At 39.0% G+C, this 18,768-nt stretch overlaps 1 protein-coding gene across 7 annotated transcripts in view; it reads right to left on the bottom strand.

Annotated features, from left to right (window-relative positions):
- LOC106581879 (inositol polyphosphate-4-phosphatase type I A) overlaps positions 1 to 18,768 on the bottom strand; it is a 167,057-nt gene that overhangs the window by 116,973 nt on the left and 31,316 nt on the right. For 3 of the 7 annotated variants that reach the window (XM_045704573.2, XM_082967061.1, XM_082967062.1), the window contains exons 9-19: positions 16,976 to 17,123; positions 10,787 to 10,917; positions 8,423 to 8,527; positions 7,576 to 7,684; positions 7,177 to 7,194; positions 6,802 to 6,988; positions 5,947 to 6,237; positions 5,663 to 5,813; positions 4,384 to 4,536; positions 4,209 to 4,247; positions 3,872 to 4,044 (exon numbers count right to left, since the gene is read on the bottom strand). In XM_045704573.2, coding sequence (XP_045560529.1) covers positions 3,872 to 4,044; positions 4,209 to 4,247; positions 4,384 to 4,536; positions 5,663 to 5,813; positions 5,947 to 6,237; positions 6,802 to 6,988; positions 7,177 to 7,194; positions 7,576 to 7,684; positions 8,423 to 8,527; positions 10,787 to 10,917; positions 16,976 to 17,123 — 1,505 coding nt within the window. The remainder of the gene's footprint in view (positions 1 to 3,871; positions 4,045 to 4,208; positions 4,248 to 4,383; positions 4,537 to 5,662; positions 5,814 to 5,946; positions 6,238 to 6,801; positions 6,989 to 7,176; positions 7,195 to 7,575; positions 7,685 to 8,422; positions 8,528 to 10,786; positions 10,918 to 16,975; positions 17,124 to 18,768) is intronic. The other 4 variants (XM_045704574.2, XM_014164319.3, XM_045704575.2 and 1 more) reach the window with 4 other exon arrangements.

Raw genomic sequence — 18,768 nt, 5'->3', positions numbered from 1 at the left:
ATTCATCATCAATATAATCACCAATACAACTATATAATCACCAATACAACTATTCATCACCAATACAACTATTAATCATCAATATAATCACCAATACAACTATTCATCATCAATATAATCACCAATACAACTATTCATCATCAATATAATCACCAATACAACTATATAATCACCAATACAACTATTCATCACCAATACAACTATTCATCATCAATACAACTATTCATCAACCATATAATCACCAATACAACTATTCATCAACAATACAACTATTCATCACCAATACAACTATTCATCATCAATACAACTATTCATCATCTATATAATCACCAATACAACTATTCATCATCAATATAATCACCAATACAACTATTCATCACCAATACAACTATTCATCACCAATATAATCACCAATACAACTATTCATCACCAATATAATCACCAATACAGCTATTCATCACCTATATAATCACCAATACAACTATTCATCATCAATACAACTATTCATCACCAATACAACTATTCATCATCTATATAATCACCAATACAACTATTCATCACCAATACATCTATTCATCATCAATACAACTATTCATCACCAATACAACTATTCATCATCAATACAACTATTCATCATCTATATAATCATCAATACAACTATTCATCACAAATACAACTATTCATCACCAATAAAACTATTCATCACCAATACAACTATTCATCACCAATACAACTATTCATCATCAATACAACTATTCATCACCTATATAATCACCAATACAACTATTCATCACCAATACATCTATTCATCATCAATACAACTATTCATCACCAATACAACTATTCATCATCAATATAATCACCAATACAACTATTCATCATCAATATAATCACAAATACAACTATTCATCACCAATACAACTATTCATCATCAATACAACTATTCATCATCAATACAACTATTCATCATCTATATAATCACCAATACAACTATTCATCACCTATACAACTATTCATCATCTATATAATCACCAATACAACTATTCATCACCAATACAACTATTCATCACCTATACAACTATTCATCATCTATATAATCACCAATACAACTATTCATCATCTATATAATCACCAATACAACTATTCATCACCAATACAACTATTCATCATCAATACAACTATTCATCACCAATACAACTATTCATCACCAATATAATCACCAATACAACTATTTATCATCAATATAATCACAAATACAACTATTCATCACCAATATAATCACCAATACAACTATTCATCATCAATACAACTATTCATCACCAATACAACTATTCATCATCAATACAACTATTCATCACCAATACAACTATTCATCACCAATATAATCACCAATACAACTATTCATCATCAATATAATCACAAATACAACTATTCATCACCAATATAATCACCAATACAACTATTCATCATCAATACAACTATTCATCACCAATACAACTATTCATCACCAATACAACTATTCATCACCAATATAATCACCAATACAACTATTCATCATCTATATAATCACCAATACAACTATTCATCATCAATATAATCACCAATACAACTATTCATCATCAATATAATCACCAATACAACTATTCATCCTCAATATAATCACCAATACAACTATATAATCACCAATACAACTATTCATCACCAATACAACTATTAATCATCAATATAATCACCAATACAACTATTCATCATCAATATAATCACCAATACAACTATTCATCATCAATATAATCACCAATACAACTATATAATCACCAATACAACTATTCATCACCAATACAACTATTCATCATCAATACAACTATTCATCAACCATATAATCACCAATACAACTATTCATCAACAATACAACTATTCATCACCAATACAACTATTCATCATCAATACAACTATTCATCATCTATATAATCACCAATACAACTATTCATCATCAATATAATCACCAATACAACTATTCATCACCAATACAACTATTCATCACCAATATAATCACCAATACAACTATTCATCACCAATATAATCACCAATACAGCTATTCATCACCTATATAATCACCAATACAACTATTCATCATCAATACAACTATTCATCACCAATACAACTATTCATCATCTATATAATCACCAATACAACTATTCATCACCAATACATCTATTCATCATCAATACAACTATTCATCACCAATACAACTATTCATCATCAATACAACTATTCATCATCTATATAATCATCAATACAACTATTCATCACAAATACAACTATTCATCACCAATAAAACTATTCATCACCAATACAACTATTCATCACCAATACAACTATTCATCATCAATACAACTATTCATCACCTATATAATCACCAATACAACTATTCATCACCAATACATCTATTCATCATCAATACAACTATTCATCACCAATACAACTATTCATCATCAATATAATCACCAATACAACTATTCATCATCAATATAATCACAAATACAACTATTCATCACCAATACAACTATTCATCATCAATACAACTATTCATCATCAATACAACTATTCATCATCTATATAATCACCAATACAACTATTCATCACCTATACAACTATTCATCATCTATATAATCACCAATACAACTATTCATCACCAATACAACTATTCATCACCTATACAACTATTCATCATCTATATAATCACCAATACAACTATTCATCATCTATATAATCACCAATACAACTATTCATCACCAATACAACTATTCATCATCAATACAACTATTCATCACCAATACAACTATTCATCACCAATATAATCACCAATACAACTATTTATCATCAATATAATCACAAATACAACTATTCATCACCAATATAATCACCAATACAACTATTCATCATCAATACAACTATTCATCACCAATACAACTATTCATCATCAATACAACTATTCATCACCAATACAACTATTCATCACCAATATAATCACCAATACAACTATTCATCATCAATATAATCACAAATACAACTATTCATCACCAATATAATCACCAATACAACTATTCATCATCAATACAACTATTCATCACCAATACAACTATTCATCACCAATACAACTATTCATCACCAATATAATCACCAATACAACTATTCATCATCAATATAATCACAAATACAACTATTCATCACCTATATAATCACCAATACAACTATTCATCATCACTACAACTATTCATCAGCAATATAATCACCAATACAACTATTCATCATCTATATAATCATCAATACAAGTATTCATCATCAATACAACTATTCAGCATCTATATAATCATCTATACAATTATTCATCATCTTTATAATCACCAATACAACTATTCATCACCAATACAACTATTCATCATCAATTTCAACTATTCATCATCTATATAATCACCAATACAACTATTCATCACCAATACAACTATTCATCACCAATACAACTATTCATCATCAATATAATCAATAATACAACTATTCATCATCAATATAATCACCAATACAACTATTCATCACCAATAAAACTATTCATCATCAATATAACTATTCATCTTTAATAAAAATAATAATGTCCGATGTAGAACATCAATCATACTAATATAATTGTGTGTGTGTGCGTGCGTGCGTGTGCACACGTATCTGTGTACGTATGTGTGTGAACGCATCTTTGTGTGCATTTCTGTGCATCTCTCTCTGTGTGTGTGTGTGTGTGTGTGTGTGTGTGTGTGTATATGTATATGTGTGTGTGTGCGTGTGTGTGTGTGTGTGTGTATGTGTGTATGTGTAAACCCACCGTCTGGCAGAAGACCACATCTCTCCTGTACTGTAGCGTGAGGCTCATGGCGATGGTGGGAGCACTGTCCTGCATTAGGAGGAACACCATGGACTTCTTAGCCTTGTCACTCATCAGAGACACACACTCTGACAGGGTAGTCAGGAGAGGGTACAAGGCCTCAATCCATTCACCTGGTAGAGAAAGGAGAGAGGTTATACAGTATATCTATACACACACGCACATACGTATACGCACACACACACACACACACACACACACACACACACACACACACACACACACACACACACACACACACACACACACACACACACACACACATTATTGTTCTTACCTGGGGAGGGCTTTTCCTTTTCTACATCTGGGCTGCTGTCTAAAGGGGAGATAATAACAACATATTTATTTTAAAGACAGAGTGCTGTGTGCATTTGTGAGTGTATGTCTGCTAGTTAAAGAATAATACAGAACAATATTACAATATGGAGGAGTCAAACTGGACATGAACCTACAGTGCTGTTGTCTTTCATGGTTTGACTGACATGTGATGGTCAGATTAGGGAATGATGACAATGAGGATGATGATGATGGAGGAAGAGAAGAAGAACGAGATGAAGATGACGATTCTGGGTGTATCCAGAAGACTTCTCTGTTTCCATGGATACCTCAAGGGATTCACACACATTCCCTTTTATCCCCTGACCCACTCAGCCAATCAACCAATTAAATAATACATTAATCAACCAATCAATCAATTAAACAATACATTAATCAACCAGTCAATCAATTAAACAATACAATAATAAACCAATCAACCAGTCAATCAATTAAACAATATATTAATCAACCAATCAACCAATCAACCAACTAAACAACACACTAATCAACCAATCAACCAATCAACCAATTAAACAATACATTAATCAACCAATCAACCAATCAACCAATTAAACAATACATTAATCAACCAATCAACCAATCAACCAATTAAACAATACACTAATCAACCAATCAACCAATCAACCAATTAAACAATACATTAATCAACCAATCAACCAATCAACCAATTAAACAATACATTAATCAACCAATCAACCAATTAAACAATACATTAATCAACCAATCAACCAATCAACCAATTAAACAATACAATAATAAACCAATCAACCAGTCAATCAATTAAACAATACATGAATCAACCAATCAACCAATTAAACAATACATTAATCAACCAATCAACCAATTAAACAATACAATAATAAACCAATCAACCAATCAACCAATTAAACAATACATTAATCAACCAATCAACCAATTAAACAATACATTAATCAACCAATCAACCAATCAACCAATTAAACAATACATTAATCAACCAATCAACCAATTAAACAATACATTAATCAACCAATCAACCAATCAACCAATTAAACAATACAATAATAAACCAATCAACCAGTCAATCAATTAAACAATACATGAATCAACCAATCAACCAATTAAACAATACATTAATCAACCAATCAACCAATTAAACAATACAATAATAAACCAATCAACCAATCAACCAATTAAACAATACATTAATCAACCAATCAATCAATTAAACAATACAATAATCAACCAATCAACCAGTCAATCAATTAAACAATACATTAATCAACCAATCAACCAATTAAACAATACATTAATAAACCAATTAACCAATCAATCAGTTTACCTATTTTACTTTAACAGCTGCCTAATTTCAGTCAGTTAATTTGACTGTATGAAGTGTGCGTGCGTGTTTACCTTTCTTAGTAGTGACATTGGTCTGCTGCTGAGCGTCCAGGAACACATCCTCACTGCTGCTGTCACTCTGCAGCCTGTCTTTGGCCAGCAGTCTGTCCACCCTCTGGATCACACAGTCCAGACTCTTATCCACATTCAACCATACCTTCCCCTGAAGGGGGGTTGAAAGCGACAGAAAGCGAGAGGGATGAAAGATTAAATATGAAATACACTTTCTATATAAATTCTATACAATATTGTTGTTATTCTCAAATCTTAAACAAAATATATCAATGTCATCTTACCCAGTTCTCCTCATGCCAGTCAGCCTGTAGGGAGGAGCGCTTGTCTCTCCCCCCCTCTCCTTCCTGGTATACGGAGTGGCGAGGGGAGATGGAGTGGCGAGAGGGGGAGGTAGAGTGGTGAGAGGGGGAGGTAGTGTGGCGAGAGGGAGAGCGGGATGGAGAGGGTGAAGGAGTGAGGGATGAGGGGGAGGGAGTGCCCTTCTGGGAAATGTATTCTGGACGGGCGGCAGAGAGGGCCAGGATGGCAGAGGACAGCAGCTTAGAGTCACAAACTGTCACCAACTGACGAGTCTGGAGAGGGGGAGAGAGATGGAGGAGAGACAAGGAGAGGAGGAGAGAGATGAAAGAGTGACAGGGAGAGGGGGAGAGAGATAGAGGAGAGACAGGGAGAGGGGGAGAGAGATAGAGGAGAGACAGGGAGAGGGGGACAGAGAAAGAGGAGAGACAGGGAGAGGGGGACAGAGAAAGAGGAGAGACAGGGAGAGGGGGACAGAGATAGAGGAGAGACAGGGAGAGGGGGACAGAGATAGAGGAGAGACAGGGAGAGGGGGACAGAGATAGAGGAGAGACAGGGAGAGGGGGACAGAGATGGAGGAGAGACAGGGAGAGGGGGACAGAGATAGAGGAGAGACAGGGAGAGGGGGACAGAGATAGAGGAGAGACAGGGAGAGGGGGATAGAGATAGAGGAGAGACAGGGAGAGGAGGAGACAAGGGATATGTAATAGTGTGTATTAATACAGTGAAATACATATTGATTGTATAGATAGATACATGTTTCAATGCTTCTCTCCCCTCTGTCTTCCCCCTCTCTCCTTCTCCCTCCCCGCCTGCCTCCCTCTCTACCCCTCTCACACCTTCTCAGAGAGGATGGCGAGGGTTCTCTCCAGAGCGTTGGCTGAGCGTTCCTTGGCAGCGCGGGACAAACGTTCGGTGTAGTAGCACACCTGGGTCTTCAAGGTGTTGATCTGACCAATCAGCTCCTTCGCTCTTACCACATCCTGAGGCAGGTAGGCCACCGGCTTAGAGCCAGACCCAGCACTGCTGGTAGGTGTGTGTTTATATGTGTGTGTGTGTGTGAGAGGGAGAGAAAGAAAGAAAGAGAGAGAGATAGAGAGAATGAGAGAGAGATCAGGGTGAAAATGTGCTGGTTTAAAACGATGTAATACAGAACACAAACAAACACATCCACTGAGACTGCACACATAAACGGAGCAGGTGACAGATCTCACCATTCCTCCTCATATGCGCTGATCAGAAAGTAAGCAAAAAGGAGACATTTCAATCAAAGGTTAGAAATCAAAATTGATGATAACAATTAAATCATGAACTCATGTATTTGGCTATAGCAGGGTTTCCCAATTGATTTTATTTGGCTTCCCAAGTTTTCTAAGCAAATAAATATTAATACACCTTTTCGGTGTTGGACATAAAAGACTGTAAAATCACCAGGAAATCAGCTCAAAGTTATTTTAATTTAGGAAATCTCAACAACAAAAAAACGTACAAAAAAATGTTTTTGTCAAATACTATATTTGTTTGAGCTTTTTTGTGGTGAATTTGCAGTGTACAAATGATTCAAAACGCTGTTCAGGTCCCCCAACCATACGCTCAAGAAAATATGGACTCACTGTTTCCTAGCCTCCTCAAACTTGTGGATGAGTTTCCGGAGACCACAGTGCTTAAAGCCTTGGTGGTGGGCTGCTGGAGCACCTATAGTCACTACGTCATAGGTCCTGTCTGGGAGAGGAGAGGAAGGGAGATGGAGGGAGGAAGAGGGAGGAGGGAGATGGAGGGAGGAAGAGGGAGGAGGGAGAGGAGAGATGGGAGAGAGGGAGGAGGAGGGAGGAGGGAGAGGAGAGGGAGTTGAAGGGGTAGAGAGCACCTTTAGACAAATAGATATAACAGGTTCCCTACCATAGAGACTGATAGATATAACAGGTTCCCTACCATAGAGTCTGATAGATATAACAGGTTCCCTACCATTGAGTCTGATAGATATAACAGGTTCCCTACCATAGAGTCTGATAGATATAACAGGTTCCCTACCATAGAGACTGATAGATATAACAGGTTCCCTACCATAGAGACTGATAGATATAACAGGTTCCCTACCATAGAGACTGATAGATATAACAGGTTCCCTACCATAGAGACTGATAGATATAACAGGTTCCCTACCATAGAGACTGATAGATATAACAGGTTCCCTACCATAGAGACTGATAGATATAACAGGTTCCCTACCATAGAGACTGATAGATATAACAGGTTCCCTACCATAGAGTCTGATAGATATAACAGGTTCCCTACCATAGAGTCTGATAGATATAACAGGTTCCCTACCACAGAGTCTGATAGATATAACAGGTTCCCTACCATAGAGTCTGATAGATATAACAGGTTCCCTACCACAGAGACTGATAGATATAACAGGTTCCCTACCATAGAGACTGATAGATATAACAGGTTCCCTACCATAGCCAGACTCTCCTTGTACTCTCATCCTCTGGACGTGTAGGTTAGTGGGGATAAACTCCAGCTTCTTCTCTGCTTTCAGAGTACTGGACTTAAAGGAGGGACCTGGAAGAGGAGTAGGATGGATATGTTATGATGATGCCAACTATTGTACTTTTGCATGTTGCTGATGGTCTCTTTCTGTATGTTACTGACGCATTAGTGATATTAAATATTATATTATAGTACTAACAGTGCTAATGTAGCAGGTTTCTGATATATCTGTAGTGACATGTTATAGCATATCATTGCATAGCCCTATAAATTGAATGCCGAATTAATTATATTTTATATAAACTTTAACATTTGGACATTGTCTTTTGATTTATGTTATGAATATGTTAGATGACCAAATGTAAAAGTTCATATAAAATACCATGAATTTGGCATGCCATTTATAAGGCTAATCATTGCAGTCAGTGGCGACCCATCATTCAGAGCAGGTTGGGCAAAGGCAGCTCCAAAATGCAGGTGTTTCAGCCTATCTCAGTGCTTTCTGTGGTGGTGGGGCAAGCCAGCAGAAAATACGGAGCGTTGCGCCGTGATTGGCTCAGTGTTCTGTAACTCATGGGGACACTACGTCACCGCCAAGTCTAAGGGGAGAGCTAGAATATTCTAGCCCCTTGGGTGATGCCATAGAGTTACATTAGAAGTGCCCATCCAAGAAGGCTCAAGATCATTGGCCACAGATAAAATGACGTCAAATCACTTCATATGTACAATAGCTTTGATTGGACTGATCATGTCAACATCATACTTTCAAAATCTTAGCTAGCAGTCATCATCATGAATCAAGTCAATCTGCTGGCAAATCCTTTTTATCCTTGTCATATGAATATAAATAATGAAGATAAAACGTATCAGTGCTCATCGGCCATTGGACATAAACATTACACAACAAGTTGGAAATCGTAAATTCAACAATGAGTGGTTTGGAAGGAATTAGTGACAGTGGCTAACTGCAAAAATTGCAAAGCAATCACTAGCCTGCTATTCAGTGGAGTGGCTGTGTGGTCCCAAATCTGGGATTAAGGGGCTCTTTTCCAAGTTTATGATGTTGAATGATAAACATTCATCATTGGCCATGCTGTCAATGAAGCATGATTTGTGCCTCGCTCAAAACAACTGTTAACTTGTACTGCAAAAACTTGACTTCAGTGAGTTCAAGACAACTGGGAAGTTGGAAATAAATGAGCTCTGACTGGGAAAATACGTTTTAAACGGTCATCCAACTCGGAGTTGTAAATCCGGCCTCTTTCTAGAGCTACGACCTGAAAATCAATGACGTCATCATGATTCAACCTTGTTTTTTTGGGGGAATTCCCAGTTGTTTTGAAAGCACCATAAATCCAGAGAATGCCAGACTTTGATGACAAAATTTTCCCACGAAGGACGTCCTGTTCAAGTGAGCACATCACAAGGTGAGTCCAAAAATGTATTGTATTGTATGCTACTGCATAAATTATGTAATATGCCAGGGAGATATGTATACTGTAGCTAAGAAAGTAATACTAAGTGTATGTTGTGTAGTAAGCTGTTAGTAGCCCATGTGCCTCACCCTAATAATTTGCTCTATATACGCCTCTTAATTTCACCTACTGTTCTGACTTGGTGGTGCACATGTAGCCTATAACCTGTTTTAGAGAAATGTAATCATCAAATATTGTAAGAGCTTTCATTGTCTGCTTATAAGCCCCCTTTATTTATCTTACAGTTCTGACTTGTACAGGGAGAACACTGTTTTGAATTCTGTTGGTGTACATTTCAAAAGTGCTGAACAAATAGTTATATTGACTACGTCCATCCTAGCTCGCTCATTAATGTCTTAATCGAAATAAGGGATGGCCTTTTATCAGCTTGTAGTCCCCTTATGCCATAGTTTGTACATCTTAATTGTCATTAGAAACCACATTTGTCAGCCATATCAGCTATGTTTTTTTAAAAGGCAGTAAATGAAGCTGAATGAACTGTTTCGCTGCCAGACAAGGCTCCGCTGATAGGCAGGTGTAGCAGTGGTAAGGTGTTGGGACTGCTGTTGGGAGGGACTCTGCTGTTGGGACAGCTTTATGTAGGCCCTAACAGTTTGTGGGCACTGTTTGTCACCGTTATAGTGCAATTCATGTATTGTTTTGTGTTGTGTAATGGTTTTGCTGGCATGCATCCCACTCCCCCCCCCCCCCCCCCCCCCCCCCCCCCGTGTTGTTAACACTTGTACTAACAACACTGATATTAATAATATGTTTTTAAAATGTTTAGGTGCAGTCCAGCAGGATTGTTGTGTTTTCTGGAATGTTGGTGTAATGTTCTATAAAGTATGGCGCTAACCTTTATATTCGTGTAGGTCGCCGATGGTCTCCTGGTAGCTGAGGATGATGGTCTGGTACTGAGCAATAATCTCCCTCCGCAGGTTCTCCCAACATGGAGACAACTCCCCCAACTCCTCCAGTTCACACACCCTACACACACACACACACACACACACACACACACACACACACACACACACACACACACACACACACACACACACACACACACACACACACACACACAAAGTAGTACACTGTAAAAGTAAAAAGACTCAATACACCATGATTGTGTAGTTCAATCTGAATATTTGTGTTTTTAAGAGAATGTTGTGAAAACACTTTTTGGGGTTTCAGTGCATGTAAAAGGGAGCATCAACACACTAAATTATCATGTACAGCACCAGTCAAATGTTTGGACACACCTACTGATTCCAGGGTTTTTCTTTATCTGACTATGTTCTGCATTGTAGAATAATAGTGAAGACATCAAAACTATGAAATAACACATATCATGTATCATGAATCATGTAATAACCAAAAAAAGTGTTAAACAATTCAAAATATATTTTATATTTGAGCATCTTCAAAGTGGCCACCCTTTGCCTTGATGACAGCTTTGCGCACTCTTGGCATTCTCTCAACCAGCTTCATGAGGTAGTCACCTGGAATGCATTTCAATTAACAGGTGTGCCTTGTTAAAAGTTAATTTGTGGAATTTCTTTCCTTCTTAATGAATGTGAGCCAATCAGTTGTGTTGTGACAAGGTAGGAGTGGTATACAGAAGACTGCCCTGATTGGTAAAAGACCAAGTCCAAATTATGGCAAGAACAGCGCAAATAAGCAAAGAGAAACAACAGCACATCATTACTTTAAGCCACGAAGGTCAGTCAATATGGAACATTTCAAGAACTTTGAAAGTTTCTTAAAGTGCAGTCGCAAAAACCATGAAGCGCTATGATGAAACTGGCTCTCATGAAGACCGCCACAGGAAAGGAAGACCCAGAGTTACCTCTGCTGCAGAGGTTAAGTTCATTAGTTAACTGCACCTCAGATTGCAGCCCAAATAAATGCTTCACAGAGTTCAAGTAAGAGACACATCTCAACATCAACTGTTCAGAGAAGACTAAAGGACACCAATAAGAAGAGACTTGCTTGGGCCAAGAAACACCGGTGGAAATCTGTATTTTGGTCTGATGAGTCCAAATTTTGGTTCCAACCGCTGTGTCTTTGTGAGATGCAGAGTAGATGAACGGATGATCTCTGCATGTGTGGTTCCCACCGTGAAGCATGGAGGAGAAAGTGTGATGGTGTAGGGGTGCTTTGCTGGTGACACTGTCAGTGATTTATTTAGAATTCAAGGCACACTTAACCTCTCCTGGGTAGGGGACAGTATTTTCACCTCCGGATGAAAAGTGTGCCCAAAGTAAACGGCCTGTTACTCAGGCCCAGAAGCTAGGAAATGCATATAATTGGTAGATTTGGATAGAAAATACTCAAAAGTTCCTAAAACTGTTAAAATAATGTCTGTGAGTATAACATAACTGATATGGCAGGCGAAACCCCGAGGACAAACCATCCAGGTGAAAAGTAAATTGAGGTCATAGGATTTTCCAAAGTTTTTTAATGGGATACCCTTATTATTAGGAACCTGGTTGCAGTTCCTATGGCTTCCACTAGATGTCAACAGTCTTTAGAAATTGTTCGATGTTTTTCTTTTGAGAAATTAAGAAGTAGTCCTATTCATTGTAAGTGTCACTCCAGGTGGACTCTACCGTTTTGGTGGCGTGATCTGGAGCGCGCTTCACATTCTTTTTATCCGGTATTAGAAACAGTTTATTCCGTCTTCAATTTTATCGATTATTTATGTTTTAGGGTACCTGAGGTTGGATTAGGAACGTTGTTTGAAATGTTTGGACCAAGTTTACAGGTAACTTATTAGATACTTTGTAGGCATGTTGGGCGAGTTGAAACCGGTGTATTTCTGAATCAAACGCGCCAAATAAATTGACATTTTTGGGACATAAAGAAGGACATTATCGAACAAAAGGACCATTTGTGATGTTTCTGGGACATTTTGGAGTGCCAAGAGAAGAAGATCGTCAAAGGTAAGGCATTAATTATATCGCTATTTCTGACTTTTGTGGCGCACCTGCCTGGTTGAAATATGATTTTCATGTCTTTGTATGCGGGGCGCTGTCCTCAGATAATCGCATGGTTTGCTTTCGCTGTAAAGCTTTTTTGAAATCTGACACAGCGGCTGGGTTAACAAGAAGTTAAGCTTTATTTTGATGTATAACACATATATTTTCAAGAATGTTAAATATTTGAATTTTGTATTTTTGAATTTCGCGCTCTGCAATTTCACCGTGATGTTGGCCAGGTTGGACTCTACTGTCCCACCTGCCCGTAAGAAGTTAACCAGCATAGCTACCACAGCATTCTGCAACGATATGCCATACCATCTGGTTTGCGCTTGTTTTTAATTTGTTTTCCAAGAGGACAATGACCCAAAACACACCTCCAGCCTGTGTAAGGGCTATTTGACCAAGGAGAGTGATGGAGTGCTGCATCGGATGACCTGGCCTCCACAATCACCCGACCTCAACCCAATTGAGATGGTTTGGGATGAGTGGGACCGCAGAGTGAAGGAAAAGCCACCACAAAGTACTCAGCATACGTGGGAAATCCTTCAAGACCATTGGAAAAGCCTTCCTCATGAAACTGGTTGAGAGAATGCCAAGAGTGTGCAAAGCTGTCATCAAGGCAAAGGGTGGCTAATTTGAAGAATCTCAAATATAAAATATATTTAGATTTGTTTAACACTTCTTGGGTTACGACATGATTCCATATGTGTTATTTCATTGTTTTTACAATGTAGAAAATAGTAAAAATAAAGAAAAACCCTTGAATGAGTACTGTATATGCTCCCAGTCCCTGGCAAGGTGTTGCTCAACTCTTTATTAAGTGGTGTAATAATAATGTAATAATAGCGCAGTTTTACAGGCTCCTAACCAACTGTGCTATTTTGTTTGTTTTTCCGCATTGTTTGTAACTCATTTTGTACATAAAGTTGCTGCTACCGTCTGTTATGACCGAAAAGAGCTTCTGGTCATCAAAACAGCAATTACTCACCATCCAACTGGAGGAAGATTTTTTCTTTAATGAGTCAGGCGGGAAGAATATACTGCTTTCCGGAGAACAGGCCCAAAACCCCATCATTAGCGTGAAATGGCGGAGATACCAAGGGAAAAGGTCGGGGTGCCTTGTTAGGATTCGTATGCGAGTGAGTAAATCGCCATTACCATCAGTTCTATTGGCCAACGTGCAATTACTGGAAAACAAACTAGATGATCTACGGTCGAGACTATCCTACCAACGAGACATTAAAAACTGTAATATATTATGTTTCACCGAGTCATGGCTGAATGACGACATGGATAATATAGAGCTGGCTGGGTTTTCCGCGTATTAGGAGAACAGAGAAGCTAAGTCAGGTAAGACGAGGGGCTGTGGTGTGTCTATTGGTCAATAACTGCTGGTGGGCGATGTCTAATATTAAAGAAGTCTCTAGGTATTGCTTGTCTGAGGGAGAGTACCTCATGATAAGCTGTAGACCGCACTATCTACCAAGAGAGTTCTCAACTATATTATTCGTAGCCGTCATTTACCACCACAAACTGATGCTGGCACTAAGATCACACTCAACGAGCAACATAGGGCCATAAGCAAACAAGAAAATGGTCATCCAGAAGCGGCGCTCCTAGTGGCCGGGGACTTTAATGCTGGCAAACTTCAATCAGTTTTACCTCATTTCTACTAGCATGTCACATGTGCAAATTGAGGGAAAAAACCTATACCACTTTTACTCCACACACAGAGACGCATACGAAGCTCTCCCTCACCCTCCATTTGGCAAATCTGACCATAATTATATCCTCCTGATTCCTGCTTACAAGCAAAAACTAAAGCAGGAAGTACCAGTGATTCTCTCAATACGAAGTGGTCAGATGATGCGGATGCAATGCTACAGGACTGTTTTGCTAGCACAGACTGGAATATGTTCCGTGATTCATCCAATTGCATTGAGGAGTATACCACCCCAGTCACCGGCTTCATCAATAAGTGCATTGACGACGTTGTCCCCACAGTGACCATATGTACATATCCCAACCAGAAGCCATGGATTACAGGCAACATCCGCACTGAGCTTTATCTTTCAGGAGCGGGACACTAATCCGGACACTTATATAAAATTCCACTATGCCCTCAATCGAACCATCAAACAGGCAAAGCGTCAATACAGGACTAAGATTGAATCCTACTATACCGGCTCTGACGTTTGTCGGATGTGGCAGGGCTTACAAACTATTACGGACTACAAAGGGAAATACAGCCACGAGCTGCCCAGTGACGCAAGCCTACCAGACGAGCTAAATGCCTTCTATGCTCACTTCGAGGCAAGCAGCACTGAAGCATGCATGAGAGCACCAGCTATTCCGGACGACTGTGTGATCATGCCCTACGTAGCCGATGTGAGAAGAACTTTAAACAGGTCAACATTCACAAAACCGCTGGGCCAGACAGATTACCAAAGCGTGTACTCAGAGCATGCACTGGCAAGTGTCTTCACTGACATTTTCAACCTCTCCCTGACCGAGTCTGTAATACACATATGTTTCAAGCAGACCACCATAGTCCCTGTGCCCAAGAATTTGAATGTAACCTACCTAAATGACTACCGCCCAGTAGCACTCACGTCGGTAGCCATGAAGTGCTGTAAAAGGCTGCTCATGGCCCACATCAACACCGTCATCCCGGAAACCCTAGACCCGCTCCAATTCGCATACCACCGCAACATATCCACAGTTGACGCAATCTCAGTCACACTCCACACTGCCCTTTCCCACCTGGACAAAAGGAACACCTATGTGAGAATGCTGTTCATTGACTACAGCTCAGCATTCAACACCATAGTGCTCACAAAGCTCATCACTAAGCTAAGGACCCTGGGACTAAACACCTCTCTCTGCAACTGGATCCTGGACTTCCTGACGGCCATCCCCAGGTGATAAGGGTAGGCAACAACACATCTGCCACGCTGATCCTCAACACCGGGGCCCAACAGGTGTGCGTGCTTAGTCTCCTCCTGTACTCCCTCTTCACCCACGACTCCAACACCATCATTAAGTTTGCTGACGACACAACAGTGGTGTGCCTGATCACCGACAACGATGAGACAGCCTATAGGGAGGAGGTCAGATACCTGGCAGTGTTGTGCCAGAACAATAACCTTTCCCAAAATGTGAGCAAGACAAAGGAGCTGATCGTGGACTACAGGAAAAGGAGGGCCGAATACGCCCCCATTCACATCGATGGGGCTGTAGTGGAGCGGGTAAAGAGTTTCAAGTTCCTTGGTGTCCACATCACCAACAAAGTATCCTGGTCCAAACTCACCAGGACAGTCGTGAAGAGGGCACGACAACAGCTTTTCCCCCTCAGGAGACTGAAAAGATTTGGCATGGGTCCTCAGATCCTCAAAAGGTTATACAGCTGCACCATCGAGAGCATCCTGACTGTTTGGATCACCATCTGGTGATCTGGCTCGGCATCTGACCGTAAGGCGCTACAGTGGGTAGTGTGTATGGCCCAATACATCACTGGGGCCAAGCTTCCTGCCATCCAGGACCTATATACTAGGTGGTGTAAGAGGAAGCCCCAAAAAACTGTCAAAGACTCCAGTCACCTAAGTCATAGACAGTTCTCTCCCCTTGTTTTTACACTGCTGCTACTCACTGTTTATTATCTATGCATAGTCACTTTACAAATTGCCTCGACTAACCTGTACCCCCGCACATTGGCTTGGTACCGGTACCCCCTGTATATAGCCTTGTTATTATGTAATTTTATTGTGTTACTTTTAATTTTTTACTTTAGTTTATTTTGTAAATATTTTCTTAACTCTATTTATTGAACTGCATTGTTGGTTCTATTGTTGGTTCTATTCTGTTCTATTTGGCGCATGTGACAAATAACATTTAATTTGATTTGTTACACACGCCATGTAATGTTTAAAAATCTCTCAGGATGATGTGTTTCAATACTCCAACAGAGTTAATATTTTGTCTCCTTCACCTTGGTGGCAGCTCAGTTGCCATTAGTTTTTGCGTTACAAAGCACTTCATTTTAACAGTGTATAGCAGCGTACCTGACAGCGTCCTCCTCCAGCAGTAGTTTGACAAACTGCCGAGGGATGTGTAGAGAGAGGACACTCTCAGCCATCTGCTCCAGGATACGTAGGTGGTTCCCGTCCGTGGTGGGGAAACGGTACATACGAGACATGGTGCCACCAAACACTGACAGCACAGCAAAACACTAGTCAATACATCAATGAATCATTCATTACATAATTTATTAAATGCATTTATTTGATTTAACCCTTATTTTTCCAGGTAAGTTGACTGAGAACACATTCCCATTTACAGCAACAACCTGGGGAATAGTTACAGGGGAGAGGAATTGCCCCTACACAGGGCAATGTCCCCAATCACTGCCCTGGGACATTGGGATACTTTTTGTAGGTCAGAGGAAAGAGTGCCTCCTACTGGCCCTCCAATACCACTTCCAGCAGCATTTGATCTACCATCCAGTGACCGACCAGGACCAACCCTGCTTAACTTCAAATGCAAGCCAGCAGTGGGATACAGTCATAATTCCTAAATCTGTAAACTGTCTGTATTGTTAGATTCTGGGTTAAACTTTGAACATTGTTATACTAGAGACATGATACATCAGAAGTAATACTATAGTGTCTGATGAGTGAAAGAGACTGGTTTTCACATCAGAAGTTAAATGGTTATCTGTAGGAGCCAGATGGCTTTGGAATGTGCTGGTTAGAGGAGAGGCAGTTAAGGGAGTGCTATAGGTGATATGGGTGGAGAACTTTGGATTAGGCATCAAGGGGGTTGAGGTCAGGTCAGGTCAGGTCACCTTAAGGGAGGAGGAACAGTTTATTACCCCATCACTTCATCTTCCTGTCGAACCATAACAGATGTAAGGGTTGGAGAGAAGGAGTGCATCTAAATTGGAGTATATATATACTTGTGTTGGTGGAAACATGTTTTGTCTGAATGCAGCTGTATTGACCCTCTGGGAAGAATAAAACTTGGTTAAGCTTTCATAGTGTCCGTATAGTTTTTTACTCTGAGAATTAGAACCTAGGAGTATGCTATGAATAGAGAAGGACATACATACTATCTCATTAAAACACACACTTAAAGGGCAATTTCAACACTTTCAAGCAAATGTTCATTATCTCCAGCACAATACCAGTGTCTACATATGTGAAAACAGCGCATTTCTATGTTTTGTGGAACAAAAATTGTTAAAAAGTTCTACCCGATGACATCATCGAAAGTTAAAACATATATTTTTTTTAACACTTTGAGATTCACGGTGATGTGGAAATCAAATCAAATCAAATAGTATTTGTTACATGCACTGAATACAACTGGTGTAGACTTTAATGTGAAATGCCCCAGAGTCTTAAAATATAAATAAAATAGGAACACAGAGGAATAAAATAAAATACACAAGAATGGTACTACATACAGGAAGTACCAGATCAATGTGCAGAGGTACAAGGTATTTGAGATAGATATGTAAATGAAAGCAGGCTAAAGTGACTAGGCATCAGGATAGATAATAATAATAGTAAAATAAAGAAGAGTAGCAGCAGTAAATTAGTGTAAATGTGTGTGTGAGTGTGCATGTGTAATGTGTATGTACAGTGTCGTGAAAAAGTATTTGCCCCCTTTCTAATTTTCTCTACATATTTTTGATACCGAATGTTATCAGATCTTCAACCAAAATCTAATATTAGATAAAGGGAACCTGAATGAAAAAATAGACAACAATTACATACTTATTTAATTTACTTCATTAACAAAGTTATAAAACATCCAATGCCCTTGTGTGAAAAAGTAATTGCTCCCCGCCAGT

This window comes from Salmo salar, chromosome 21 (genome assembly GCF_965601325.2).
Source record: "Salmo salar chromosome 21, fSalSal1, whole genome shotgun sequence".
In the NCBI taxonomy this organism is placed as follows: domain Eukaryota; kingdom Metazoa; phylum Chordata; class Actinopteri; order Salmoniformes; family Salmonidae; genus Salmo; species Salmo salar.
This window is presented reverse-complemented; position numbering and strand designations above follow the sequence as displayed.